This window comes from Folsomia candida, unplaced genomic scaffold (genome assembly GCF_002217175.1).
Source record: "Folsomia candida strain VU population unplaced genomic scaffold, ASM221717v1 Fcan01_Sc002, whole genome shotgun sequence".
NCBI classification, from domain to species: domain Eukaryota; kingdom Metazoa; phylum Arthropoda; class Collembola; order Entomobryomorpha; family Isotomidae; genus Folsomia; species Folsomia candida.
Genome location: NW_019091194.1, coordinates 16,538,852 through 16,566,466, shown reverse-complemented (window position 1 = coordinate 16,566,466; position 27,615 = coordinate 16,538,852). Strand labels below are relative to the sequence as shown.

Below are 27,615 nucleotides of genomic sequence, written 5' to 3'. Positions count from 1 at the left end.
GTGGTCGAAGACGATGAGCGATTCAGTCAACATGACCCAATTAATTAGGCGAATCAGATAGTGCACAAAGAAATTCGGATTTACGTTACGATTTTTATTATATAACATTTCATTTATTTATTTATTTACTCGTCATCATCATTCGTTCTCGTGTCATTTGTCTGTTCCAATAACTCAAAAAAATAATAATCATAATGGCTTTACCGAACACAAGGCGTAACTATTATTCGTTTTTAAAATGTATAAAAATCCAACCTTCACAAAACGCATACGTTAATTTCATGCAAGTATTAGATTGACATTTTTCTCTGGAAAATTGTCCCTTAAATTTACCGTTTGTCCCAACTTTCATCAGAGTATTATTGCACTTTCACTCGTCACTCGTCAATGTGACACAATATATACTACAAACTAAGAATAAATACCAAGCACCAAGTAAATCTAGAGACAACCTCACAATGGCTAAAAATTAAAACTACACGTATAAGTGATAACATACCTGAGCAAATTACATAAAAATACTTATGAAAGTAAATTTGTTGTTGGCAATACAATTTTGTGCTAACCTGTTCTGTTTCCTATGCATAATTAAAATCTCCAAACGAGAGTAAACTCAGTCGAAATGCTAACAAATATCGTAATATGTATAAACTTATGTATAGTAAAACGCTTTTAAATATTAAGCATACATTTTTCACTTGATTTCAACCACAGTTCAGATTTATGCTCTTCTTGCTACAATCGAGCTACTTTTTTTACTGTAGAGCACAAAACGAAATGTGGAAGAAAGGAAGCAAGTAACTCGGCAAGCTAACAATTGGTAGTTTTTTCAAACACACAATTTCAAGAGTATTCAAGGAAAGTTCACTAAATATTTTTTTGTAAAAAATATTTTTTCCGATTTGAAAATAAAAAAATCACCCGTTTTTTATCTTGAATTTGAGGCTGAAGAATATTCCACTGAACCAACCCCACAGGAGAAAGCGGAACAATCCCTCTTCTCCACTGCTGATACGATTTCGTCAAAGCTTTCTCTCCACGACTTGGACACTGAATTTGGCAGCCTATAAAAAAAACATAAACATCATTAGCAAAATATTTCACTTGCAAAAATTATTGGGTAAATTGGTATTCCATTGACATGATTTTACTTTCTTAACCAATATGAAAAGTTGACTGCGATTCTAGCAGGAAACCGTTAGTCAACGAAACCGATTTTTGTATGTCAGCATTGGATGGCGTGTCAAGCCAATTGTTGACCACTGCGTACCATTCATGTACATAAGTCAACGCCAGCCAGTACATAATTTTGAAACCGGTTGTGCCATGTTCTCAGTTTTTTTATGTCCTACATTCTACACAGATGAATTGGACCGTGTAATACATTTCGCCAATGTCCACCAACAGAATTAAAGTTCTAAACATAATAGCTAAACATTTTTGGGTTCATTACAATTAATTTGCTAATCAAACCTAATTACAAATTTGGTGCATTTCGGTATCCAAATGTACAATCGGTCAAAAAAACAGAACAGTGCGGTAGTGCAAAAATTCAGTAAGGAAAAATCATTTGTATACGCATTCATAAAAAATTGTTGGATATGACTCTGCACCATTGTAATTGTTACGTTAGATTTAGGGAGCAATTTGCATTATGTAAATTTGGAAACAAACGGTAAATCAGGGAAACTGGTTTCGGGAAAAAAGAAGGAAAGGTTTTGAGATCAATGACGATTGGTGATCACCAAACCAAATGCTGCTAACTTTTTGAACTTGCACATCTCAACAAGAAATTTGCTTAAATTTCACGTAATTCGGTCACTCTCGGCATTTGCATACACGTTTGTTAAATTGTTTTGCTACCAATAATGCTGCATGTAATCGGATGGGTGGGAAGAAGATGAGACTAAAACTAATACAATGACGAGACTCATATCTCGTATCATCACGGCTAAACCTGAGATCAAACAAGTTTTGAAAGGATAATTTTGATAACATTTTTCGAAGGGGTGACTGTAACGTGTGTTGCAAGCATACTATTTGACAAATATGAGTAATATTGCAATTATGTATCTATTCTAAGGTTAAATAACAGACATTTCTTATTACTCACTGTTTTTGGTTACAGGTTAAAACTCGTTTTTTTAATGATAGTTAGCTTTGAGAAAATGCAATTTTTACTCCCGTGTAATTTCTGTGGATTAATTTTACTGAAAATTTGTATGAAGCCTTGGAGTCAGAAAGGAGCACTGCACGTTGTGTCATGCCGAGTAAATTCGTTTTCCTGATAGTTCTAAATTTCTGATCTTAAAATTATTTGAGAAAATTCCGAGTTACTAAAACCAACCAATTTTAAACCCATGCAACAAATCATGACCACTAATTTACTGCTTTTCTTCTCACGAACGAAGAGCACATAAAATTATTTTAATTGAATGCCAATACCACTGCCATCCTTACCAAAGCAAGGCTTAACGATGATGATGATGATTTTTGCAAAAAAGGAACCGCATCCACCAAAATTCATTTCGGCGAAGAGGATAGCAATTGGGTTGCAGTATAATTTGTACTCAACGTTGAACGTGCTTTACGTCTCCGCTTCCTAATTACTCCATTAAAAGTATACGCATACAAGCTGCGTTTCCCGAGATTAGAAAGTTTTGCTGAGTCGGTGGTTTGTACGTTCATAAATGTTAACGTAACAAAACTTTGCAACGTAACGTACGTATTTACTTAGAATGTGCAATGCCAATGACGATGTCCATAATTAATTTCTCGCTCGCCACATTTCTTAAATGCAAGGTTCCCTGCTTGCAAAAGAATGAGCGGTGGTTTGTGCGAGAATAGATATCGAAAGTAAGTAAATAAATCATTTGTGATCCATTTCGGGTGGAGACGAGACGAAAAGTGTGTAAACGAAAGCGAATCACCACAGAGAAAGTGAAATCAAATATCAATAAAGATTTTTAAAGGAACAATCTCGTCCTAAATTTCCCTCATGCAAAATATTTCTAATGCTGCATTGCTATACAATATTTCTCTAATCGATGCTGGTCACAGGATTTTGGTTGCAAACCAACGTGTAATAATATTTAGTTAAGGTACTTACATGTCAAAGAATGTTGTGACCTTCTTCTCCGTCGTCCTCAAGGTGGTGTCGTCTTCCGAGAGGAGAATTTCGCACACAAGTCGCTTGGAACATCCAGACTTGGAGTCAAAGAGTCCGACATCATGCAAACTGCTGACGATGCTTTGTTGCGCGTCTTCAATCGAAGTCATGATTGAGGACAGGAATCCAGGATTGTTTGTGTCTGGCTCATCCAAGTCATTGTATCCATCGGTGAGGGATCTTGGTGCCCTGAGATGTTTAAGGTGCGAGTTATTGAGAGCAAAAGAAGAAGGAATTTGGTTAGCACGTCCATTCTTTAGCTGCCGAGTGGAAGAGGTTTCTGAAAGAGAGTTAGCCAGACCTAGAGCAACAATCGCAATCAGCGCCCCGCCTGCAAGAACTCCTGTGAGTCCGGCATTCGAGATTTTAAATTCAAGATCCGATGTTTTACTTGTCTCTTTATTCATGAACGGGTGTGGCAAGAGACTTTTGGAGGTTGGGGCAGGCATTCGGTCGTAAGGGTTGTGGTGAATGGCAGTGATTGCCTTTTGGAGCCAGCCATCAGACAAGGCGGTGGAACCCATGAGGGAACGCTTCTTGCGAGAGTGGGAGGAAGGCTCGAGGAATGCGATTTCTGCAATTGAAAGTATCAAAATGAGAAAGCGAGAATGGAGATGAGACCCCGAATTTTAACATTTCTAAGAAGCAATAATTGCCCCAAAACATAAGTAAAACATCACTCGCCTCGATTATTTCCTGTCAAATACCAAAAGAAGATAAGTGCCGTAATGCTGATAACCGACAAGCCCAAAATCAAAGCAGGGATGAAGACTTTCGCAAAGTTTTTGGAGGATCCAATCGTGACAGCTCCGGATTTTTCTTGTGCATATGGCGTTTTTGGAGACTTGTGGTTGTCATAATACGAATCATTATCATCCCTATTTTGTGGTCGACTGATGCGAGAATTCTTGTTGGGGCGATGTCGTTCAGCTTCAGGTTCTCGACTGTAAACTGGGTCTTGTTGTTGGAGGTTGTTGTAGGCTGGTTCCTGGTTCTCATACTGTTGCTGTGTCTTTTCGAGAGACTGCTGTATTATAGATTGGAAAAATGTTGCTTGGTCGACTTCCTGGGGGTAATTGTTAACAGATGAGGCAGCAGCGGCGGCGTCTCTGCGGAATCTGTGGCTCGCTGGTTTTCCCGTTCGTCGCACAATTCCAACTTCTCGATTCTTTTGTGAAAGATACCATCCCGCAGCTAAGGCACTGAGACCCAGGAAAATTCCAGTGGATGCAAGAGCAGGGACGACCGCGGTGGTCGTGTCCATCCGTTCAAACCCCTTTTTGCTTACGTGTAACGCTTCCATTATTCTGTCTGCAAAGTTGTTGCGACTTTTTGCATGCGGGTTTTGTCTATAATTTTGTGGTTGGTTATGGTGTGGGTGGTGTTGCTGATGCCAGTCCTGCCGACCTGGTTGTTGCTGTGGTTGTCCACTGGCTTGGTCTGCTGGTACTGGAACGGGGATGGTAAAGGTTTGACCTCCCGGACCAGTTACGTAAGTCTGGGGTTGGATAACAAAACTGTTCTGCGATGCTGCTTGAACTGCTCCTGCTCCTGAAAAGGTATTGCTGCTACCACCACTACTACGACTTTGTCCTGCAGCTTGGAGTATGTACTGATTGCTGCCACTACTTGCTGCAGCGGTCAAAATGTCCTGAACACTTTTCTGATGAGCAGCTTGACCACCACTGACCTCTGACACTTGAGCACTGGGTTGTTGCACTTGCGACGGGGCTTGTCTCAGTTGCTGGATAGCCTGGACTGCAGCTTGAGCTTGCGAAATTTGCTGCTGCAGTTGTTGCGGGGAATTACTGGTCCCACTGTTCTTTTGAACTTGTGAGGGCGAAGCAACGGTTTGCTGAGATGACTGAGCGATCGTTGGTGCTGCTGGTTCACCACTTCGAGAACTGAATTGGCTTTGTGAATGAAATAGTTGACTTACAGGTTGTGCCTGGGTCTGGCCCGTTTGAACTGGACTGCTGTATTGCACGTAAGTATTGCCACCATCATCTTGCAACACATACATTTGTTGACCCGGTTGCTGTGCGTAGGTAAAAGCCGTCGTCTGACCACTTTGTGGCGATCGCTGTGCAGCTGAGGGCAATTGATACTGTTGGTATTGATGGGGTGGTTGAACAGGTTGTTGTTGAGGTTGAGGCTGATATTGCTGGTGGTAAGGCTGATTTTGGGCCAAATATGCGGCAGCGTTTGCTAGATCGGATTGGGTGTAAGCCACTGGTCGACCATGTTGTTGTACTGCAGTGTCCACGATGGTAGTTGCACCTTGGGCAGCTGCAGCCGCTGCTGCCGCCATGTAAGATTGAGGATCAGTGTGGACCACAACTTGTCGCTTCCTGTGGGGATTGGGGGCCCTGTTGTTGGGAACTAGGAAGTTTTTAATCACTCGGGCATTTCTCCAAGTATGGTGCTTATCATGCTCATCGTCCGGGACTCGGACACCTTCGATCGTTCTTACTCCGTCGGCATCATCCACTTCGCTAGAACTGCTTATTCCTCGAGACCTCTTGCCCCCAGTTTTATTCGAGTTGATGCGAATCGACTGGGAGGAGATGACGACGGGCTCTGGAACCTCGAGCCCATAGATGAGCTTCCGAGCTTGCGAAGAATGGACATTGGAATTTTGTTTGGTTACGAGATCAGGTTTGGGCGCTTGTATTCTGGGATCGGCTTGAGCAGATGGAGTTTGCAACGCTCGGACTAGTTGTGCAATGGACGACTTTAATTTAAGATCCTTCAGATCCCCTGCAATCGACAAAGACGCGGCAGGATGGTGGATTATTGTGTCAGAATTTGGTGCACGTTCCTCAAATCTAACTTGAGTCTCTAACCCATAGGCGACTGTACTTAACACACACAAAACTCCAATTAAACTTGGACTCCGCCGCATTGTGATTCCTTTGTGGAACTATGACCTGCACAACATGAACAAAAAGAAGGCCAAATTATAGCACACATTCTCATTATTCATTAATTATACATGTACATGCATAGTGCTTAGAACGCCATTAGAGACAAAAGAAACTAGATTTAACGGGATTCGTAAAATCATTTCAATGGATTATTTTATGAATCTCGCAGATCGTACAGACAGGCAGATGACGAGTACATGACTCATGCCTATAAAATTGTGTGCATAACAAACGCACAGAAATACGCAATCAACTAACTACGGTACTGAACGGGATAGTGTGCGTACCTCCGCCCCGTCTTCCTACCCATTTGCATAAATATAACACACAAACAACGGGCAGATAGAGTGGATACAACTCTCAAGTGTCTCGGTAGTGAGCGCAATAGCTGATTGTACTTCGTGTGTTAATCAAGTGGACGAGGCAAGTCGAGGCAAAGCTTCCTGGAACCGTTTTGTTCTACCCCACTTGATTAACACACGGAGTACAATCACCTATTGCGCTCACTACCGAGACACTTGAGAGTTGTATCCACTCTACACGATTTGTTGCGATTTGTTGCACCGGTTCCATGCAACAACAAGCGAAAGTGAACGAATCGTAAATATTTACACAGGTATTATATTAATTGAGATAAAATTCCTCTTTCCACCACCTGCGTAGATATTTTAAGTAAATTTTTATGTGCCATTAAGTTAATTTACCTGCAGATAAAAGTTCCTTTAACGCTGCAGCAGCCACACACACGTAACTCTCTCCAAGTGAATCTTCTTAAAGAGAGAGTTTTTCTCGCAGGTAGCACATTCGCAATTGGCGTTTGATTGCAAACTGAAAACGAAGTTGCCATTTCATCTTCCTTGGGTCGAACCCACCACAACAAATGTGTAGCAACATTACCATTGAATTTGTAAGATATTTAGTACATACATAAGTCATTTGGAACTAAAACAGTGGCTTGCATCGAAGAAGAGGTGAAGATGATTTGTTTGTAGGGTGCAGTCCGCCATAAGTAGTTATCATCGTCGAAAGGCAGCTATCTGAGCTATCTGAGCACAACCTTGTTCAATGTCAGTCTAGTGATGCCAAATTGGACTAACACATTATTATGAGGAGACCGGATGAAGAAAACTTGATTTCAATTCTGTGTCAGCGGAGCACCAAACCAAAACTTGCATCTTCTTTGGCACCTTTGCATGAAAGAATCAGGTAAAAAAAAGTCAGGAGTTGGTGGTGTGTGGATACATGTACGTATTATGCGGTGTAGTCGGTGCTACCAGTATCAAAATAGTGGCTGATACATAAGTAGTCAAGTGACTGGGATTGACCAGTGTCACTCTTTCAAACGAAGATGAATGTGGTTATTGCAAAATGTTGAGTAAATGCCCGTAAAATTGCGGAAAAAGCTGTACTTGCAAAAAAGTAGTAAAACCTGAGAAAAATGAAATGAAGATTTTATACGGTTTAAAATGAAAATGAGAAACAAGCTTCATTGGAGTAATTACCTTTATCTTAATTTACGTGCATACGTAAATACGTGCACAGGTAATAATATTATATGTATGATATGCCGTAAAGTTGGACTGAACGGTGGCATCCAATTTGTAGCTCAATCGATATCGGGCACATCCAAGAAGAAGGAAATGCTTTTAGCTCACTTGAGTTACTTAATACAATGAATTTGAATTAAATCGAGATCAAAACTTGTGTGGTTGGACAAGGTGGCGATTGGTGCAGCATATTAATAGCCAGATTAAGTATTTGTCAAGTCTTGAAGTCAGTCGAGTGCTATTATTTTCAAGGAATGCGGCCGTCCATATTGGTTAAATTATAAATACAAATAAAAAACAAGCTTGATGATTTAAAAAATATTCATTGTGGAGCAATTTAATTTTTTGGAATTCAAGTATCCGAGGAATTTGTCGATTTTGTATGACTATGTATTCTCTTCATCTCATAGTCTTTGCACAAAATTGTGTTTTATTGAGCTCAATCAGGATTGCCTTTTTGATTAGTTTGTACGAATGACTACTGGTTTAATCAGGAGTAATGAGTATACACATGTACTATCATATTTAGGACAATAAGTGGGAAATCTCCATTTTATGTATATGTTTAAAAGGACAAAAGTAAAAGACAATATTAACAAATTATTCATATGGTTAATAATACAAGACAAATTTAGAATCACTCTTGAATAACAATTTTGAACAATACACCAGCTAATCTTACACTTGGAGATCTAAATTTGGGCTAGAACAGTGGAAAACATCACAACTTCCCTTCTGAACAGCTTGGAAAATATCATCCAATTCATACAACCTACTGAACTGTTCTGGAACTCTGAAATGTCAAATAAAAAACAAAAGTAAGTGCTTTTCTCAATTTAAATATTTGTGATTGTATATTTTCTACATTTCTTCAGAAAACATTTATATGGCAATGATGTGTCCACTCACAGTGAAGCTAGCGAATACAGGAATGTCTCGAACTTGGTGGCAGTGGGGCTTTTGCCTTTTATGGCCAACTCGCATAAAGCTCTCTTCTGACAAGCCGGACTATCTTTGTCGTGTTGAGCATAACTGGTTATCAAACCCATGACGGCACCATCGGGGGACAAATCCACTTGCTTAGCTGATGCCTTTGCTGTTTCGTGATTTTCGACCATGCTCTTCACGTACTCGTCACCAAGTCGGAGGTTTCGAGCCAAAGCAAGTGCAGGTGGTGCGTGTGCTTTATCTTTAGAGTCTTGAACGATGTTCTCGTGTTTCCTAATAAAAGCACTTCTACTTCTTCCAATGTGCCCGACGCCGCTGGGAGATTGTTCAGACCGGATTAAATGGGATTGGAATTTATTAATGTCAGGAATTGATGCGAGTGAAGGCAATGCTGGTTCAGTTGGGAGTGGTCTGGACTTTCTCTTGTTTCCTGGTCTGACTTTCACCCTTGTTCTAGTTCGCATTTTCCGTTTTGGTTTTTGTGGAAATGAATAATCTATGGAGTTCAAACTCTCTGGAGCTGCTACAACTGTTGGAGTTGCAATTGACGACGGAGCCAATACGGAATCAGGGCTCGCAAAATTCTGATAAGACCTCATTCGATGGCCGTGGTGATGGTACAAATCATACTCAACAGGACTTTGTGGGCCTTGATTCATGTCGTTACTAATAAATCCAGATGTTTTGTGCCCATGTCCTTCATCCTGGTTGGCAGCCCTCTTGTACGTCGAATCCTGGTCAAAGGTAGGCATTGCAGAAAATTCGTTAACCAGGTGTTGTGGATGTGCCTGACCCACGAATCTTTCTCGAGGAGCACCAATTTCAAAGTTGTAACTCCGGTAGGCCGGATAAGCTTCGTCGTCCAAAGAACGGTGTTCGGGTTGAAGAATTTCGTTTATTTGACGCCCAGTGTGGTCCTCGATGGATCGCTTGCCACGAATATTGTTATTGTTCTGGTTGTTGTAATAACCACTACAGAAAGAAAAACACACTCGCTTAATATACAAATCTCGCATGCATTTCTACACATTAACCTATTTTTCTTGTTTAATGGAGGTCATACTAATCATTGGTTGGGACATGAATTCTAGTCGGGAAGACTGCAGACAATCCAGTGAGTAATAATGCCGATGGGATTAAAACATGGAGTGCTTTGCTTATGATCTCAGCAGCGTCGCGTCTGTCAATTAGTAAATATTTCATATTATTACCCACCAGTCGTGTAAGAATGATTAAAATTCAGATGCATACCTATGGAACGGACCTCCTCCTCCTCCATAATGTCCCCGTCCAAAACCATAGTCTTCTTGTGCACCACCTTCCTCAAATCCGTCAGCGTTCTCCTTGTGATCGGGTCCGTGATAGTGTAAATCTGGAGTTTGTTGAGCGGTATGGTCAGCCTCGCCATGAGTGTAAGACGGCCTTTCCTCCAAGTGCCTCGTGTCCTGTTCATACTTGTACTCAAACTTTTTCTTATTCTTGACGCCTCCTTTGTGAGCACGCTTGTTCTGGACGTAGCTTTTGGGGTAAAAATATTTTGGACTGTGGTCCCCAGGCGGAAGTTCCTGCTGATGCTTCCTAAGATGGGCACCCTCATCTTCGTCGGCAGCAGAAGTGTAATGGGTGGGTGGGAGAGCGTCGCCGTAATAAATTCGTGGATATTTTCCCCTCCCTTCCCCCTCAGAATCTCCAACCTCACCCGACGCCTCCCTCCTCTCTTTCTCGTCCAGAAGTTCCAAAACGACGGGATCGTCACCTTGCTCCCTGTCACCACCACCAGTTTCCTCTTGCGATGGAGATTTTCTCGCCGAAGTATCCTCGGGATAAGTTACGTGAGATGATTTGGTTGATGCAGCAGCAGCTGACGAATTATTTTTACTATTTTTTGTGCTAAGCTTCTTCTTGATCGTAGGAGATGGATTAAACCCGTCTTCTAGATTTTCTTTTTTGCTCGTAGCTGCGGTTCCTCGCCTCGAGGAGAATTCTGGATCAGCCGTAGTTGTTGCGGGGGATGCAGAAGGCGTGGGTCTGGGCAACTCTGCATTTTCTAATTTTGTAACGTTTTTCCCTGTAGAAATTGCAAACGTAGATGTAACAACGGCGAGCGTGACCAGAGCCAACCCAACAGTCCAAACACGTCTCATTTTTTGTGCCTGCTCTATAAAATTATAAACAGTTGCAGCATTTAATACTAAAACCAAAAAGCATTTACAAAAAATGGTCCAAGTCTGAACAACAAGTTAGAATACTTAAGGTTTTTAAGTGTCATTAAATGCATATGTCCATTAAAAAATTGAGGAAATTGCATGATCATTGCTCGTGTAATTATGCACGTATGAAATGTTACATGTTGTCACTTTCTTTATCCTCGTAATCATTTGAGATCATTAAATTTGATACGCCAAAACGGAATTTGAATATTTAAATATCATTCCGGCAATTAATACATACTTTGGCACGATTAAAACAAAAACATGTAAGTGCATGTGCAGACATTTTGGACATCTTAATAACCGAAAATGCACATCTCATAAACAAACGTCGTAAGCTTTTAATGCTAGTTTTTAGTGTTGTTTCCATTAATGATGCTTTAACACTGGTTTCGTTTAATGTAAGTGTTTGAAGTTGTGGGAGAAAGAATTGCAAATGTAGAGCAAGTCAAAATCAAAAGTGTAACGTATTGCTTTAATAAAAATAAAAAGTGCTATTTTGTGTCGCATCTGAGCGTGACATTTCAAGAGATTTTACGCCCTTTCCTGTTGTTTTCCTAGCAAAATAATGTCATCAGATCCTATGTATCACCACAATTCCCTTGACGGTGGTCTTCATTTTTCCATTTGAGAGAACAATTTCTGAACAGCAAGTGTCACTTTCTGTTGACGACCAAAATGGAGAAAGTTTGATTCGACGACATAACAAGTAACACGCATTTACATATCTGGATTGAGTGAAACGCTGAATTGATCAAAGAAGAAGTCAACCGTTTAATGTACTCTGTTACTCACTCCATAAAATAGTTGAAGCTAGATATTTCTAAAAATGTCTCGTAAAATGATCACTAAAAGAGCAAAATGGAATGATAAATCGAATACAAATATTTACCTTTGCGTACGTGCACCTCAAGTTTTCCTGTCTCACTATATCGATATAATTAGTGTTAGATCTGATAAAAGTACATGAACACGATCGATTATCTAACACCTAATCAGTTAATCAGTGGAAATTTCCGTATGATCTCAAACTTTACTAATTTTTGCACTTTTAATTAATCACACAACCACGAAGCAGTGTACATAAACTAATAACAATAAAACTCGAGATCAAAGTGCACCCATGTCAAGACTCCAAGTAACCAAAATTAAGAGTGGTTACCTTTGTACCTGTACCATTTAACTAAATAGCAACTCTTCGCATTAGCGAAAATTTCACCGCGTTCATTTTCTTTTTATATCGTTTATGCAACAGTAGCCATACACAAACAAAGAGAATGTGTGTTTATAATCCTTGCCCTAAAATATGTGCTTACTCATAACAATCATAACAATTCTTTTTAAGCTCATAATGCACCCAACCGCCGTAGATGCAAGTTAGGGAGCAATTACTTAAAACGATTCGTGTAATTACAGGCGTTGCAATTTGAGATAAGTTCAAGAAATCTCTGTTTAGAATAATATATAGCATGAACATACTTATGTACAAAGTATGCAATGTATCTACTAATAAAACACCAACGAGGAGGTCTTGGACTCTCCGCCTGCCTGCCTGCGTATGAACTTAAACAATGTATACCTACTCATGAAAATGATATAGTTTTAAAGATAATTTTGTTTATTATGGTTCTGTGATTAACATTTCTTAGCATTTGTGGGCGTGGAAATGATTAAAACTTTTAAGGTGACTTTGTTTCATTATCGTTGATTGTTTCGAGAAGTGTTTCGAGAAGCGGGGGGAGCAATACAATTTCCAAATTTCAACATCCGAGTTATGCGTATGGAATTTATCTATCGCATGGAATAAATACACAAATGGCCAAACTGACCAAATCAATTATATAGAAGATGCATCCCCTCTGGTGCATTTTTGTGCAAGTTGAAGAACCGTCAGTTAAAATTAAGCAATTTTAAAGTGTGCCCAAAAGTATTGCTTAATTATTGCGAAAAGTTGATGATGCTGTCCATGAGTCTTTAGAATTTCAGAATTCATCGGTACATATTTGATGTACATACATAACGTGTATGCATTTAGAATGACAGCTAAATGGCAGCCGAGGTTGAACATGGTATTATTTCTTCGTTGATTGTGAACCATTGATTTTGCCGACGGTTCACTTTTCTTCAGCTCAATCCATATCTTATCTTTCGTCGTGTAAGTATGAGATTTCTGTAGCTTAGAAATTTTCGGATAATTTTCCGACTTTTTGCTCGACCATAATGCTCCACAAATATGCAATTGCATTTGGCAAATCATCATTCATATATGTAAAAAACCAAACCCGATGCGAGAGATGATGTGCAGCATAAGAATTATTGAGCAAAATATTATTTATAATTCGACAGTTAATTAAATATTGTAAACCAACACTATTCTGTTAATAATCAATCCTTGAGGATATAATCTTCACAGGAGGAGTGCAGCCATGTATAGCATTTCTTTTTTACATGACATATGCACAGTAGGCAGCAGGTAGGCAGTTTCATTTGATGCCTGCTTTGTCAATTGTGCGCCTCACAATGGGATAAATTCGAAATCTCTACTCTAATTGAGCTGAAGAGTTGGCTTTGTCTATATATCATTTCTTGTGCGTTGGCATTGTATGAACGTATGTATGTACATGTGTTCAGCTGTAAGCAGAATAAGTATCGCGTGACACGTATCGCAAAGCCCATAAAATCACGGAACTTAATCTTGAAAAGTAAAATATTTGTAGCTTTTCTACTAAATAAATAATGTTGAATGTGCCCATACGGCGGCGCAAGGCAGGGAGCAATGCAAAATAAGAACTGACAAATTATTATTCAGTTGTCAATGCAGAACGGAGAGAAACTGAACGAGTTTGTACATATATTTAATTGGAATGAGTCAGTCAGTCGTGTTTAATTACAACTTTTCTCCTTCTTCCTTCAATTTAAGGGTTCATCTCTCCACTTGAACAATAGAATATGACAACAAAGGTTACAAAGAAAGTTGAGCAAATCGACATGCGATCCTACCCATGTCTCAATCTTCCTTTTCGGCCAGGACCCTGTCACGAATGAAATGATAAACAATGCAATAATTAGAGTTTGAGTATCACATCATCATTACGATATCTTTATCACTACTGCTGATCACCACTTTCTGTTTCTGCACGCGTAAAATTTGTCATCAATTTGTACAATCGTCATCACTTTTTTCGAGTAAAAATGGAATTTTATATTGACGGACAACTTTGGGCATCCAAAGTTTCTAAATAAATGAGCATTCCGATTTGCATGGTTGAGAATTTAAAACTAGATAAATAGCAAAGTTTTTAAGATACGTATTTACATATGTTTATGATTCAAGAAAATGTGTCATACAAATCCAGTGACATCGATATTCGAAATGCCGAAAGGGCCTTACTATGTATATGCGTCCTTTATTCTACTAATGGGCTATTAGTAATGATCGTAATATGTTGTCTTGTTGAATAAAATATACCAATCTGCCAAACCGAATAGAACAACAACAGAAATCTCGTCCGCTGCGACATCAATTATTAAAGTTCATCTTAACCTCACTCGCTTCATGAACTGTTTCACATCAAATTTATCAAGGAGCTTTATTTCTTTGTCATGAATCAATCTACTTACTGCTCCTGTTGATGCGGCACGCATTAAATACGTACATGTATGTCATGCCAAATGTCCAAGAATAGAATTTGGACACTCGCCGTGGTTATGCACAACATTTAATTAATTGCCAAAGTTTGTCATCTCATTTTTCGTATGTTTGGACTGTAATCAAAAGCAGTTATGTCATTTAGTTAAATGTCAAGATGAAGAAGCCGATGTAAGGTGTTTACGGCCAACGGTATCTTGCATTCTTGCATGTATTTAGTATCATCGGTGGGTGATTCCATGCTGTGTCCGCCATTTAATGGCTGCTACTTAGCGGTTGCATAACAATAAATTCTACTAATTTTTATGTATTTAAAATTCCCAGTAACACAGACCCAAAGCAGATAAAGAATAAGCCAGCCCATTGTGTCCGTGTGGGTGAATGATAGCCAGATGCATAGTGAAAATGCGAGGAGGAGACAATAATACTAAAATAAGGATGACATTTTATCCCCACTGACCAGCTTCTGTACTTTTCACGGGTTGAGGATAATTAATTGCTCCTGTATTATCTACACGACAGCAACAATGCAAACTGAGACCAAATGGTCTTCTCGTCGCCTTCAACTTATCATGCATAATATGGTCGTTTTATTACACCTTTTGTTATTTGGTGGTTTTTGGTATGCATATTTATAACGCTGAGTAAGTTAAATATGTACATGTGCGAAAAACTAAGGAAAAAGAGGGAATTAGACCCATGCAAATCACGGAGGGCTGATGAGTTGGCTACAATTTTGTCATGTATTGCAAAAAATAGCACATGCAGCATTTCCCCAACCAAACTTTTCAGAAAAACTTTGGCTTTATTCTCTCAATTCGTGACTAAATATGCGACTAATGATGATCTTAAACGGTACTGAATCGTAAAACTTGCATATATAAAGTAGTTTAGAAGAGGGAGAAAAAACATTAAACTTTTTACGGCAAACAGCGAGCATTTGCGTACAAAGAAAAACTTGAATATTTATTTATACAATATTCTATCGCAAAGTGCACTCTGCACACTGACAACAATTAAATTCTTAAAGAATGACGGAGGTCTGGAAATATAAAGGGCTTATACTTCTTGATAAGAGGCGTGAACTTGATAAAATCTTGGTCTCCGAATAATGGGAGTAAGATTGATGGTGCTAATATCCCACTTCATGCAACAGACGTATTAGAATCAGCATAATCCTTGCATGCTCTATTTTTTGCATTGTGAATATTATCGTGGTTGTTAAACTATTATTGAAGTGTTATTAAGACATTTCAGTTCACAATTCTCAAAACATGCAAACAGCGCAGTCTCACAATATTATGGATTTGGACTAAAACTTAAATTCTATATAAAAACCTTTGAAACGTCGTGCTCGTGTTCTTAAAATTATGAATAATTATTGTATAAATATTTTGCCCTGCCATGAACTGCTTTACATATTTAATCACCTGAAATAACCAGAACAAAGGGAAACCAAAAAAATGTTATTTTCAAACTCAAATTAGGTGAGGTTACCTTCGACAGCAGGGGAATGAGTCAAGCATAACCATAAAAGTACGAATTTCAATGGAGAAGATGTGTATGAAGTAAACGGCACGTGCAAAATCAAGAATTATTAAATATCTTAGAAAACTAAATTAAATATAAATTTAATCATCTCCCCAAAAATTGAGAATTGAGTCGTCAAATTTAACAATTAGGTTTTAACTCGGTTCTAATTTCACCAAGTAATAAATTTCACACTATTCTAGGCATATCTGACCGAGTTAAAAATAATTACTAAAAAAATGATTCAATTTAAGACACATCATTAGACTGCTGACAAAGACATGACACTCGACATAGTCTACGCATCATCATCATTTGTCTGCCTCAACAACGGGATGATTAATTATTTTACAACTTGTATTATTAAGCGAAATACTCATTAGCCAACTCTCATGTCGCCTGCTGCCTGCAGTCGGCCAGGCCAGGTCAACTTTTGCACTCAACTGATAACACCTGCCAAAAAAACTGCCGTCGTCGACATGCGCCGCCTTAAATAAAATGATTATCGGCTTGAGTTCAGTTATCTTTAATCACAAGTCATTCTTCCTGCTCCCGTATAGTCAAATCCGAGTAAAAGAAGTGCATCTCCGTTTCCTTGAAAGGCGTGCACGTCAGCAATCAGCTCGAGGTAAAAATGGACGCAACTGACCAAGCCGAGATTTTATATGCTACCGTTGCGTTGCTTAATGTCTCGCTTCATAGAAAATGACCGACTGAACCTGAACTACTCCCAAGATTTTTTTTGTCATTTTTCTAAAGATGGACACCAATGTCAACTACTTATTCTCAACCCGGATGAGAATAGTTTGTACTGATTTTTGACAGTTTGTCCACGACTTTATTTACTAAATGGATATGCATGTGCCTTAGATGTATATTTTCATATTTATCGTGGCCGTGTGACAGTTGTTTTGTGTGGGACCAACATTTGGCTGTCGTTCATCAGTTCAAACTAATAACAACTTTCCTTTGCCACGCCATAATGTCAAATCTCGACCAAATTGAAGGGAAGATGAAAGATTGAATTATTACTTTAATCTGCATAAGTCACGATACTTGAATAAGTGGGTACAAACAAACAGCCTCAACAATGTTGATCCCAACACCACTCGTTGCAAGGAGGGGAGCATTGTCCTCCCAGAATTTTTCTTGTTAACCGGAATCCCATCTTGATTTCACTTAATCATTCCACATTTAGATTAACGATGTCAAGATTTTAAGAGTCAAGCAAGCGCATGAGAGCAGAGAAATGCGCTTTGTCTGCCACGACCATTATGCATGTATTTGTACTCCCAAGAAACGCAGACAAGTGGAAACGAAAAGGAAAGAGAAAAACTTATAATAATGATGATACACTTGACTTGAAATCCGTTGACTGAAATGTCAATAAAGTCAATTGTTAAAGGCACCTGCTTTGCCGCCTCGTCGTCATCTTCTTCCCCTTCACACGCCACCTCAACAACTCTGCAGTCGGAAAATTGTAAAAATTGAAAATAGATTGAATAGCTCTTTATGCCTTATAATATGGACGTACTACGTATTTACGTTTCTCTTTATTGTCGTGCCGTCTATTTAGCTTGGCCTCCAATGTCAAGTGCGTGGCTCAAGCAATGCGTAGCGTTTAATGGGGTCGAAAATTACAGCGGCTGAGCTATATAAAGTTCATGTGCAAGATGAGAATTTCACTCGAAGTATGCAAATTCTCGAATCGGAAGTGTCGCTCTGTGTTTACTCTACCGACTCGTCGTTTTTGGTGTCACAAGCCGATCTCTAAAGTAAGAGTTATTTTTGCGTCTTACACGAGATACATTTTACGCCACTTGTTTGTAAATAGGACCGAGTGCACCTTGGGAGCAATGTTTTCATGCCAGAACGTCATGGCTGTAGGGACGTGAAGGAAAAGTGGATGCATGCCGATGATGATTATGTATGTGCATGTGGAGTCAAAGGGTCCAAATACTTAGGATTAGCATAATCACTAAAACAATCTTGAATTAAGATAATACGATTTAACTAATAGAATTAATGCAAAAAAACAGCAAAAGTTTGGTTTGAGAGAGTGCATGCAAAAGCGTTTTTATTTTCGTTTACCATAATTCTCCAGGTGTGACGGAATGCGACAGGGATCAGTTGATACGGTTTAAGCAAATCACCAGCAGAACCAGGGCACCTGCTCCTTATTCCTTCAACTTGTTCTAAGAGCAATAAATTGTTCAAAATCATCTTTGCCGTGAAAAAATTGTGGTACGGCTGCCATTCTCGTCTGTTGTAACTCTGCTGTGATGCAAATAGACGATTTTCTACAGCTTTGTGAGATCCTGCAGTTAACTAGAAATTTTTAGTTGTTGAGTGAATGAGATTCTTGTACACACTTTTGCTTCGTCACGAGGATTGCCAACCAACCATTTACCTGCTTGATATCTTTCTTTCGAATATGTATCCCTAATATCCAAAAAGAATCAACATCTCATGATCATCTCTCCTTCTTCTTCTCCTCCTCATCATCATCGTGCTTCAGCTTGCATCACATCATACTCGCTGTGACTTTGACTTTGACATTCACTTAAACTTTAAAAACTTTCTTTACCTGCCGTGTGCTAGGTCCTCCGTCCTCTAGCACGTTAATAATAGTGGACTCGAGAGCTAGTATCATGTAAAGTAGTAAACTCGTGCCAACATGCAAGCCTTCGAATCGCATGGGGCATATTATGGCGAACCAATATAGCAAACGACGGCGTGGTGGTACGAGTCATGTCATATCCTCTTTTGAAACTTTTTTCGAATCCTCTTCCTCTTAAAAGTTTTAATCGACAATTATCTCTGCACTCTTCTGCATTAAGATTACGGGAGCAGGCCGATTCCTTCCTCATTGCCTTTTTGCCAACACGCTGACAACCACGAACCAAAGTTGGCTCTCACCAGTGTCGAATATATATTCGCCAAGATTCACATGCACACAATTTCCACCCGATAATAGAGTTTCTTCAATCAAGAAAACCTAAACAGCAGCAGGCCAAAACCAAACAAAGTTTAAGTAACTGTTACTTGTACGAAATTCGTGAATGAGGAACACAAGCTGGACTGAAAAGTCTGAATCAACATCTTTACACACAAAGGTGATTTGATTTAGTTTGGTGTTTTGAGAAGAAGTAAACGCTAACAACAACCGTATCAAATACAAACAAATAGGCAACATAGTGTTAAATCATCCAACTTTAACGTTGCATATTTGTTAGGTCTACTTTAGCACTTTCAGAAGGACTCACCTCAATTATGCAAATGTTGTGACTTGTTTGTTTCAATAACGAGTTGCTCTGAATTCAGAGTCGGATTTTTCTCTCTCTATCAAACTTGGATTTCCTCGGAATTCAGTTTACAACAACTTGGTCCTGGATTACGTAAATACATTCCTTGATCTTTCGTAATTTATTCCTAATTGATTTATGTATCCCGCTTTTCATAATTTTCATGCAAGCTTAATTTGTTTCGACAGTTTTTTTCTCACACGTTGAACTGCAAAAAACGGAAATAAAATAACCTGTTCAATGATACCTAATTTACCTGAAGATTATTCAACTCCACAAAAATTCCCCGAAAGAAATCAGCCCAAACTCGCAACAAGGAAAGTATTCGGACATGTTTCTAATATTCATGAAGCGTAGATGAGGTAATGTACTCATTCGTGTTTCAGATATTTACTTATTTAATTTATGCAACTATCTTAAAATCGTTAACGGAGTAAACTATTATTTTTCATCGAGGAATTGACCACGTAGTATTACCAATTAGAAATGCTTATATTTAAACGAGTATAAATAGTTACTGGTCGTACTTGTAAGTGGTCATAAATGGGCAGCAATAATAATCTCTTAAACATGGGCATCTATAAACACGATAGGCTGTCAACCAAATCTGACGCATTTGGTCTCATGTAATCTCACAAGCCGTTGCTCATCACGAAATTTGCGAAATTTTCTCAATATTGAAACACAGAGGAGGCAGAACAAATGAGGCGTGAAGGGATCATGCGTAATAAATCACATTGAAAGACGGTTAAACGTGTGAACAATTGATAATTAGGAAACAGTTTGTAAATACAGATCCCAACAAAGCAGATGATGATGGATCTGCACGGCATGCGGTTTAATTATGTGATTTTTCTTCTTCTACAACTCAATTAGAACGTGTGCCAACGAGTTTCCCAGCACTAAATATTTTAGTGCGTACTCTATAACAAAATTTTCAAGAGCAATAAATCCGTAAAAAAAAGTCAATGATCCATGTATAATTTAGCATTTATTCAATAACAACTTTCAGAATTTGACATTAAACTTGAATTTTTGGAAATTATGCAAATGAGGTTTATTCTCAAGCGCGAGATTAGTGTGTGTCATTAAACGTTTATAATTTGGATTAACTTTTCTTTTTCTTTGAAAGTAGGTTGACTTTTGTTAATTGAGATCAACAATTGTGTGCATCAAATGCAAGGCAAGGTAAACGGCTGCTCCTTTGCTGCGACGAGGATGAGATGAGATCTCGCATTTAATTTAGCTCCCCCCTTCCTCCAACGGACCAAATGCACTCGCATACTTATCTTTTTCGCATCCTCCTCCTGCAATAGTTGGCCATCTCGATGCATTTAAATTAATGAGATGATGAGGGAAGGCATTGGTGTCGGAAACAAAGGCAACAGGTTGGCTCGGGCGAAGATAAACTGTGTTAAATAGTGGCAATCCAAGGAAAAATGCACATTTATGTATCTACTTATCTGCAGGCATAGCTATGTACGTACATTGAGGCACATGTAGCTACATACACACATATTATGTGTTGAGAGATGTGTTGCACCTTCACTCAAATTCGCCCTTTGCACTAGCCGAGATACCCAGTTTGCAAGTCTAGCTAATATTTGGAGAGAAAAGCCGAGATCCAAATAATTGCGTTCTCATTATTAATCTCAGTGTCAAGGCTTTTTTGAGAGTTGTTGTTGCTGCTGTACAAATCTGTGAGAAATGAGAGATGACGGTGCAGAAAGCGGAGTTAAATGGTGGTTCTTAATCGGGAGACAATGGTTTTCCTCGAAGTGGAGATCTCCAACCGTTTTCGTTTTATTTCCAGGTTAGACAGAGGAGAGGGGAAGCTAAGGGGAACCCAACAATTAAGCGTCATCAACACGGTGTCACAGCCATCAAGCTACTACTACGAAATCTGTGTGTCAATATACTGCGCAGGGGACACGGACGCCACCACCACGGTGGACGACTTGCTAAAATAGTTGCAGAAAAAGTGTGGCGTGGCTGCATTGATGATCTGACTGAGGCACAATTTGTTTGCAAATAGAGCAAACTCTCAACTCAATGGATTCCTAAAAGGAGAGAATTGGGATAATGTCTTAAAAGCAACAGCCTGCCTGAACAACTGCCTACCTTACCTCGTCATCGTCATTATCATCGTCAACTATTTTGCCACTTCAACAACAAACCTCAATTGGACTGTATGTAACATTTTGAAATACTTTTTCAGTATTTTGAAAAAAACAACAAACCGACATATTGAAGGAGAGGAGGACACCACTCGTCATTATATCCTCACATTCCTTCCATATTATGCTGTCATCTAAAAAAGGGCCAAGTGCCCATATCCTCATTGGTGCAATTTGCTTCCTCATCCACATCTGCGACTCTTCTCAAGGACACAAAGGGTGGAAGAGGGTGCAGACGAGGGATGCGCCGGGGGAAAGTACAAAATCAGGTCAAACGCCACAGAGCAGATTTCTCACGTCGGAGGAGGAACCAGGAATTTTACTGCCTGCGGATGACAAATACAATTTTGTGGGTCAAGATGATGCCACTACGGAGACGATTTGGAGAACTGGGAGGAGCTCATCACCGCTCCCACCAAGGACCATCGTGTCTACAAACTCTTACTCCATTCGTCCAGGAAGCAGTTCGAACAGTGGTGGGTCGACCTTCACAGTCAATGCAAAACCCGTCCCAATGGTCACAACTGGGAGCAGCTACACTGTCAAAACTGACGGAGAAAAGTACTTCCCGTACCTGCCAAAGAACAGTAACAAAAGCACCGTGTTTGTCAAGAACAACTGTTTCGGACATCGATGTCCTCCAGAGAATAGCAACGCTGACCGCCACCAATCTGGGGATGACGATGAATGGAAAAGTTATCACTATGTTTTGAATAAGGGAGTTAAGCACAATAATAATAAGCAGAGAAAAATGTACAACAGTGGAGATCGCCCATCGAGGAGAAATAACGAGGCGGACTCTTATTCAGGGTTGATGCATGAAATGTCGCTAAGCGTTCCTTTCAGGGTGGATCCCACAATATCCAAATATGACACTTCTTATCCGCACAAATTTGCCAGAAGAGTTCTGCGGACCACGACGCCTTCTTCGTCGTCGTCCATGTCCACCACGACACCAGGTTGGGTCAAACTCCAGCCCATCCTCCCAGACCAGTATGACCCGTTTACTCTTAAGAGCAACAAAAACAAGTTGAAAAATAAATCTCATCAAGAATCCAACAAGGTCAACCCAGCGTCTCAATTTGCAAATCGACGAGGCGTTGAGCTTGATCCAGATAGCTTTGCAGAGGTAAGAAATTAAAATAGCTTGGTTTTGTCAGATAAGAGAAAATGCAGAAATTTTGCATGCTGGATTATGGGAACATTTTTGACACGATTATGAATTGTAGTTGGTACGGGTTATCTGACAAAGATTTTAAAGTAGCCTATAGGGCTAAATAAATGCTGCACACTGTAGGTTTTATTTAATTAATCAGACCAAAAGTTCACATACAATAATCAAATCAAAATATGAATTGGTGTAAGGTGTAAGGGATGCTTATCTTTCTTGTCTGACAAAGCCAAGAGATTTGTTTATTTTCCTTGTCTGAGCGTTGGATGCCATTTAAGCAAAAATCTTATCTAATCCTGGAAATTTTCTACTTTTAGCGATGGGGTTGGGGTGATCAAAATAATGATAACAATGGAGGAGGATCCAGGTATCCAGCATGGCTCCAAGGAGTCGATAACAACAACAACAATAATAATGGAGCAGGAGGATCCGATCGGGATCGAGACTGGGTGAAACTTGAGCCGATACCGGTGGCTGCTGTAAGTTTATTTGTTTAATTCATTTGAAACAAATACATGACACGTAAGAATAACTACACAACAAAATTGATAACAACCTTTCCATCACAACCTTTCTCTAATTGACTAACTTCCTTCATGACCAGATTTGATTCAAACAAGAAAGAGTACGTAGACATGAGATCAACAACATTAATAGCACCATTAAAATTATTCAACTGCTTTGGAGTTCCCTTCACTAGCGCCCCTTTGTAGGTCTGACCGACCATCTCTCCAATCTTCAAAACTGAGTGAGCAAGGGTTTCATATTTATTGGCAGCCTCCTCCATTTTACAAAATTCCGCTTCTTCTGCTGGGCTGAACTTGCTACGTTTAGTAATGGACGTTACATGTTGCAACAACTTCGGGATAGGGCTTTGGAAAATGACCTGGTCTTCATCCTCTTTGAACGAATCCATCCCCGTTTCAGCTTTGATTTTATCGTGGTAGCTAGCTTTCGCACTAGATACTCGTAAACGGATTTCGCACTGAACCCCCGTGTAGAATTGACCTTTATCATTTCTTCCGAAGTAGACATACGGCAGAGAACGATTGACTTCTCCCGACACGCCTGGTGGAGTAGAGTTAACAGACTCTTGAAGTTGTTCTCCCTTTTCGAAGAGCACCCCGTTTTGATTCAAAAAAGACTTCACCCAGGTCACGTCAAACCCAACGAAGATAATTTTCGAATTCATCAGAGTAGCACCTCCTTTGATCATCACCATCAATGACACAGCCAACTACAATTACCGAAATATAGATTTTAATTAAGGGTGACAGTCATTATATATATGTGTAAACACTTACATATACAGAACCACGGACTTTGTTGTTGTCATCCTGAAAAGGCCACCGTCCTATAATCCGAAAAAAGTCTCCTCTTTACTGGCCCTTTTCCTTACAACATATTCAAAGAGCTGCATGTTTTGATTCCGTATTTCCGACCCCCCTCAATTTCTTCCCCTCCCCACAATTTTTTAACCCCACATTCAGCCAGTTTTGTTCGCATCTCGCTCTCAGTGTAGGGGTGAGTGGTGGGTTCAGGGCTTAACAAGGCCAGCACAGGGGAAGTAGCTCGCAGATCTTGAAGTAATAAAACTTGTCTGGGGGCATGAGTCGAATAGAACTTTCCACCCTACAAAGTAATACACATGTGTATTATCTCATGATAATTACAATTGCAAACATAATTATTAACGATCATGATTTCATTTACGTGACAGTTTGAAGTACATGCAGAAACGCTACACTTCTGCTGACGACCCCCCCATTTATTGAATTTCCACTCATTTCCAACTGTTTGCATTTTCACCACTTGTAGCAACCCATCCACCAATTGCATGGCAATCTTGTCCTTATTATAAAATACATCGATGGGGGTGTACTTTTCCGTGTCAGTCTTAGATTTCTTGACGTGATTAGCCCACTTATCAGTCAACTTCTTCCTCTTATCCGATCCCCAGAAAGACTCCATTGTCCCCTTATATCCACTATTGCCAATCATTCCCTGTAGCACAGCTTTCAGGATTGAATCCGCTTTCACTGTGGTCGAGGTTGACGGAGGTTCGTCTTCAATTTGTATAACTACAAAAAAATACATTATTATTATCATGTCATTGAAAAACAATTTCTACAAGCAGTACACTCACCGTTCAATTCAACCTGTTCTCCTTGAGAATTGTAGGTCATTAAATTAAAAGGGGCTTTTGATACGGGTATATCCACCAAAATCCTGACCCGCTTGACCGGGACTTGATTCTCCTATAAAATGAAACATTTTATTACTCACTAATAACAACTACATTAGAGTATCAACCTTACCTCCTCAGACTTATCCATTTTGTAAAGTTTTTAATTAAAAATATAATACTTTTTGCAAGGGGAGAAAGACAAACCGGCTGACTGATGAAAGTAAACGAATACTTTCTTACTTGTCCGGGGTTGACACCATGGGGTGGGATGATATTATTCATATGTGATGCTATACATAGATTGTCAGTCAGTGGCATTCTTTGCCATGAAAACCCACATGGAGCGAGTACGTAATACACACCTCTATTTCAGGTTACGATATCCAAATGGGTACCAAAAGGGACTCCAAACTCTGACCTACCATCAACAAATTGGCCTACTCGTGACAGAGTAAGCTCCTCCAACGGGATTGGTCAACAACCACCAACAAATACCAAGTGGTGGGAAATCATTGACAATATTAATCGACGAAACCAAAACCGTCCTCCTCAATATGACAATCGTCCCCCACAGTACGGTCCTAATCCTTCCGTATCGAATTCTTACGATTCGCCACCAAGAGGATGGACGGGTCCAAATAAAGCTAGCTCGTCTTCTTCTTCTCTGTCCTCATGGGAAAGAGACCGAAGTCCACAAAATTCTTGGGGCGACGTCATCTATCCAAATGGTCCGGCTTCTGCAACCGTAAGTTGGCAGCAAGATAAGGACATGTCCAAATACCCATCCTCCTTTCCCCCTTCGACTTCAAGCTCCCCTTGGCAGTCTGATATCCGCCGACCTTCTTCCTCTGCCACGGGGTCTTGGTCATCAGACAGGGACTCGTACGGATCGTCGTATGGGGGAAATAGACGCCAGGGTTCGGCCACTTATCCTGATCGACACACCACAGAAGACGATCCGCGATGGGTCCTCGTCTCGAACAGTAAAAAAGTGACAGTTAGCGCTTCATCGGACTCCAATCGACACCACCCATCGTATCCTGAAAGCAGCGGAATTAAATATCGGCCAGATTTTGATAAATTTTCAGATTTCCCGTTTTATGAGCAACCTCCGTACAAAAATAGAAGAGGCAAAAATTACAAGGACCTTGTGACGGTTACTAACATTACAGTGACCAAGCCCAGCAGCAACTACCTCGACCAAGATGCCGCATTTAGTAAAATTAATGCAACTTTGGCGAGTTTGACCCCTGTACTCAACAGAAAACGTGTGTATCGAGGAACCATCTCTGACTCCAAGAAAACTTCCTCTGCAGCACCTTCAACAACAAGTTCATCATCGCCCCCAAAAAAGCCAGGTTTCATGAAGCAGTATTTTGGAGATGGAAGAGGAAATAAGGAACCATCAAGCACGACGGTACTCGTACCAAGCACGACGGTACTCGTACCAAGCACGACGACTACGGTGGCGTCGGGGAACGTTGTCCGCAAAGGATTGAGCATTAACCCCGTCTATGCGGCTGTTGGCGCTGGCATGATCCCAGGTAGCATTAATCAATTTTAATGATTTTCACCTAAACACAAATACTGCACGTACATTGATTTGACTTAAATCGTTTTATAACTTTTTTGTTTAGCTACAATGGCTGCCATTCTTCCGATTGCTTTGGGACGACGACGACGTGACGTTCGTTTTCTTATTAAAGCACCATTCGGCGATTATGTAGATCAAAGCAAAGAAGGGATGTCGGAAGAAAGAATTCTTAAAGATTTCCTGTATTTTCAAAAGGACAATCACTTAAGATCAGGAGTCCCATTACCAAGAAGAAGGAGAAGTTTGGACTATCCATTATTTTCAATATCTCCTAATTCATTTTCCACAGAAAATCATCCAAATTCGCACTATTTAAGATTAATGATGGGCTGAACGAAAATAATGTATGTATATTTATTTATTTAGTTTATACTCAAAGATTTATTTTAAACTTTACAGATAACTTATTGTTTTGTAAGACAAATAGTAAATACGACACAATTTGTAAATATTGCTGAATATCGCGAGCTCTAAAAACTATGTAATGTATCTATTTATTGTTTCACAAGAAATAATATGAATCCGAATTTTTGGGAACGGCCATTCCGACCATGCACTATTGGACGATAAATGTTTCCTGTATATTAAATGGTTCCTAATTAGATAATAACTGGGCATTTTTTATAACGCCCGTTCTCCGTATGTAAAAAAAAGTAACTTGGACAAGTCCAAAGTTCTCTTCATGTATTCCTTTCTTAATTTTACGAGTGTTTCCAAAAAAATATATAATTTAACGTGCTATTTTATAGGTTACACAAATTAACCATAAACCTGAATCAGTATTTGTATTTATAGACGAAATCATGCTTGCCTGCTTTTGACTCTGCAGAAGCGCCTGTAAGTGATTAATTTTTTGGACTTTATTGTTCCTTAAAAATAATTTAATGAAAATAAAACAATACAAATATTTATTTTGGCATTACACACTTTCCAATAATTAGTGCTTAAGACACGACTGATAAAATGTACTATTGCTGTCCAATCGGAGGTAAAAAACAGGATCATTTGGATATCGTCTAAATTAAACTCCGTGATACAAATCAGCATTTCTCCTGAATTTTTATCTTGCTACTCAAATTAATTACGCGTTGATTAAAATGATGACAACAACTAAACTACTGGTCCACTCTTCAATCTAGCGTTGTGATACGTAATTATTTTGGTCATCAGCCAACCACTTTCTTCGGACGTTGATCCTTC

At 39.4% G+C, this 27,615-nt stretch overlaps 4 protein-coding genes across 9 annotated transcripts; 1 reads left to right on the top strand and 3 right to left on the bottom strand.

Annotated features, from left to right (window-relative positions):
• Positions 1-73: 73 nt before the first annotated feature.
• Positions 74-6,918, bottom strand: LOC110844142. 2 transcript variants are annotated; one of them, XM_022090276.2, is made up of 5 exons: positions 6,801-6,918; positions 3,854-6,099; positions 3,561-3,743; positions 3,110-3,449; positions 74-1,064 (listed from the first exon to the last, which is right to left on the bottom strand). In XM_022090276.2, the coding sequence occupies exons 2-5, from the start codon at positions 6,072-6,074 to the stop codon at positions 929-931; spliced, it is 2,880 nt and encodes a 959-aa protein (XP_021945968.1). In that variant the 5' UTR covers positions 6,075-6,099; positions 6,801-6,918; the 3' UTR covers positions 74-928. The 2 variants fall into 2 exon arrangements, with proteins under 2 accessions (XP_021945968.1, XP_021945967.1); XM_022090275.2 differs by having other exon boundaries at positions 3,110-3,743.
• A 1,132-nt stretch (positions 6,919-8,050) lies between these two features.
• On the bottom strand, positions 8,051-11,972 carry LOC110844013. Its single transcript, XM_022090093.2, has 5 exons — positions 11,694-11,972; positions 9,843-10,749; positions 9,655-9,771; positions 8,553-9,563; positions 8,051-8,436 (listed from the first exon to the last, which is right to left on the bottom strand). Exons 2-5 carry the CDS (start codon positions 10,733-10,735, stop codon positions 8,322-8,324), a joined length of 2,136 nt encoding a protein of 711 aa, XP_021945785.2. The 5' UTR covers positions 10,736-10,749; positions 11,694-11,972; the 3' UTR covers positions 8,051-8,321.
• Positions 11,973-18,514: 6,542 nt separating this feature from the next.
• Positions 18,515-27,326, top strand: LOC110844632 (myb-like protein A). 5 transcript variants are annotated; one of them, XM_035847788.1, is made up of 7 exons: positions 18,515-19,096; positions 19,305-19,378; positions 19,474-19,647; positions 21,099-22,591; positions 22,951-23,112; positions 25,195-26,365; positions 26,459-27,326. In XM_035847788.1, the coding sequence occupies exons 4-7, from the start codon at positions 21,587-21,589 to the stop codon at positions 26,746-26,748; spliced, it is 2,628 nt and encodes an 875-aa protein (XP_035703681.1). In that variant the 5' UTR covers positions 18,515-19,096; positions 19,305-19,378; positions 19,474-19,647; positions 21,099-21,586; the 3' UTR covers positions 26,749-27,326. The 5 variants fall into 5 exon arrangements, with proteins under 5 accessions (XP_035703681.1, XP_035703682.1, XP_035703679.1 ...); XM_035847789.1 differs by having other exon boundaries at positions 19,305-19,401; XM_035847786.1 differs by having other exon boundaries at positions 19,217-19,378.
• LOC110844633 lies at positions 23,084-25,078 on the bottom strand. Its single transcript, XM_022090879.2, has 5 exons — positions 24,952-25,078; positions 24,780-24,891; positions 24,347-24,714; positions 23,938-24,265; positions 23,084-23,870 (listed from the first exon to the last, which is right to left on the bottom strand). Exons 1-4 carry the CDS (start codon positions 24,967-24,969, stop codon positions 24,029-24,031), a joined length of 735 nt encoding a protein of 244 aa, XP_021946571.1. The 5' UTR covers positions 24,970-25,078; the 3' UTR covers positions 23,084-23,870; positions 23,938-24,028.
• Positions 27,327-27,615: the final 289 nt, after the last annotated feature.

Bases quoted from the DNA above. Each gene is read 5' to 3' on its own strand.
- LOC110844142 (XM_022090275.2), bottom strand. From the start codon at position 6,074: ATGCGGCGGAGTCCAAGTTTAATTGGAGTTTTGTGTGTGTTAAGTACA. The intron at 3,744-3,853 runs GCGAGTGATGTT...TTTCAATTGCAG, and splicing joins TTTGACAGGAAATAATCGAG to AAATCGCATTCCTCGAGCCT. The intron at 1,065-3,109 runs GTAAGTACCTTA...TTTTTTTTATAG, and splicing joins GTCACAACATTCTTTGACAT to GCTGCCAAATTCAGTGTCCA.
- LOC110844013 (XM_022090093.2), bottom strand. From the start codon at position 10,735: ATGAGACGTGTTTGGACTGTTGGGTTGGCTCTGGTCACGCTCGCCGTT. The intron at 9,772-9,842 runs GTATGCATCTGA...ACTAATTGACAG, and splicing joins GGAGGAGGTCCGTTCCATAG to ACGCGACGCTGCTGAGATCA. The intron at 9,564-9,654 runs GTATGACCTCCA...TTCTTTCTGTAG, and splicing joins CATGTCCCAACCAATGATTA to TGGTTATTACAACAACCAGA.
- LOC110844632 (XM_035847788.1), top strand. From the start codon at position 21,587: ATGCTGTCATCTAAAAAAGGGCCAAGTGCCCATATCCTCATTGGTGCA. The intron at 23,113-25,194 runs GTAAGTTTATTT...CCTCTATTTCAG, and splicing joins AGCCGATACCGGTGGCTGCT to GTTACGATATCCAAATGGGT. The intron at 26,366-26,458 runs GTAGCATTAATC...TTTTTTGTTTAG, and splicing joins TGGCGCTGGCATGATCCCAG to CTACAATGGCTGCCATTCTT.
- LOC110844633 (XM_022090879.2), bottom strand. The intron at 24,715-24,779 runs GTGAGTGTACTG...ATTTTTTTGTAG, and splicing joins AGAACAGGTTGAATTGAACG to TTATACAAATTGAAGACGAA. The intron at 24,266-24,346 runs GTAAATGAAATC...ATTACTTTGTAG, and splicing joins CATGTACTTCAAACTGTCAC to GGTGGAAAGTTCTATTCGAC.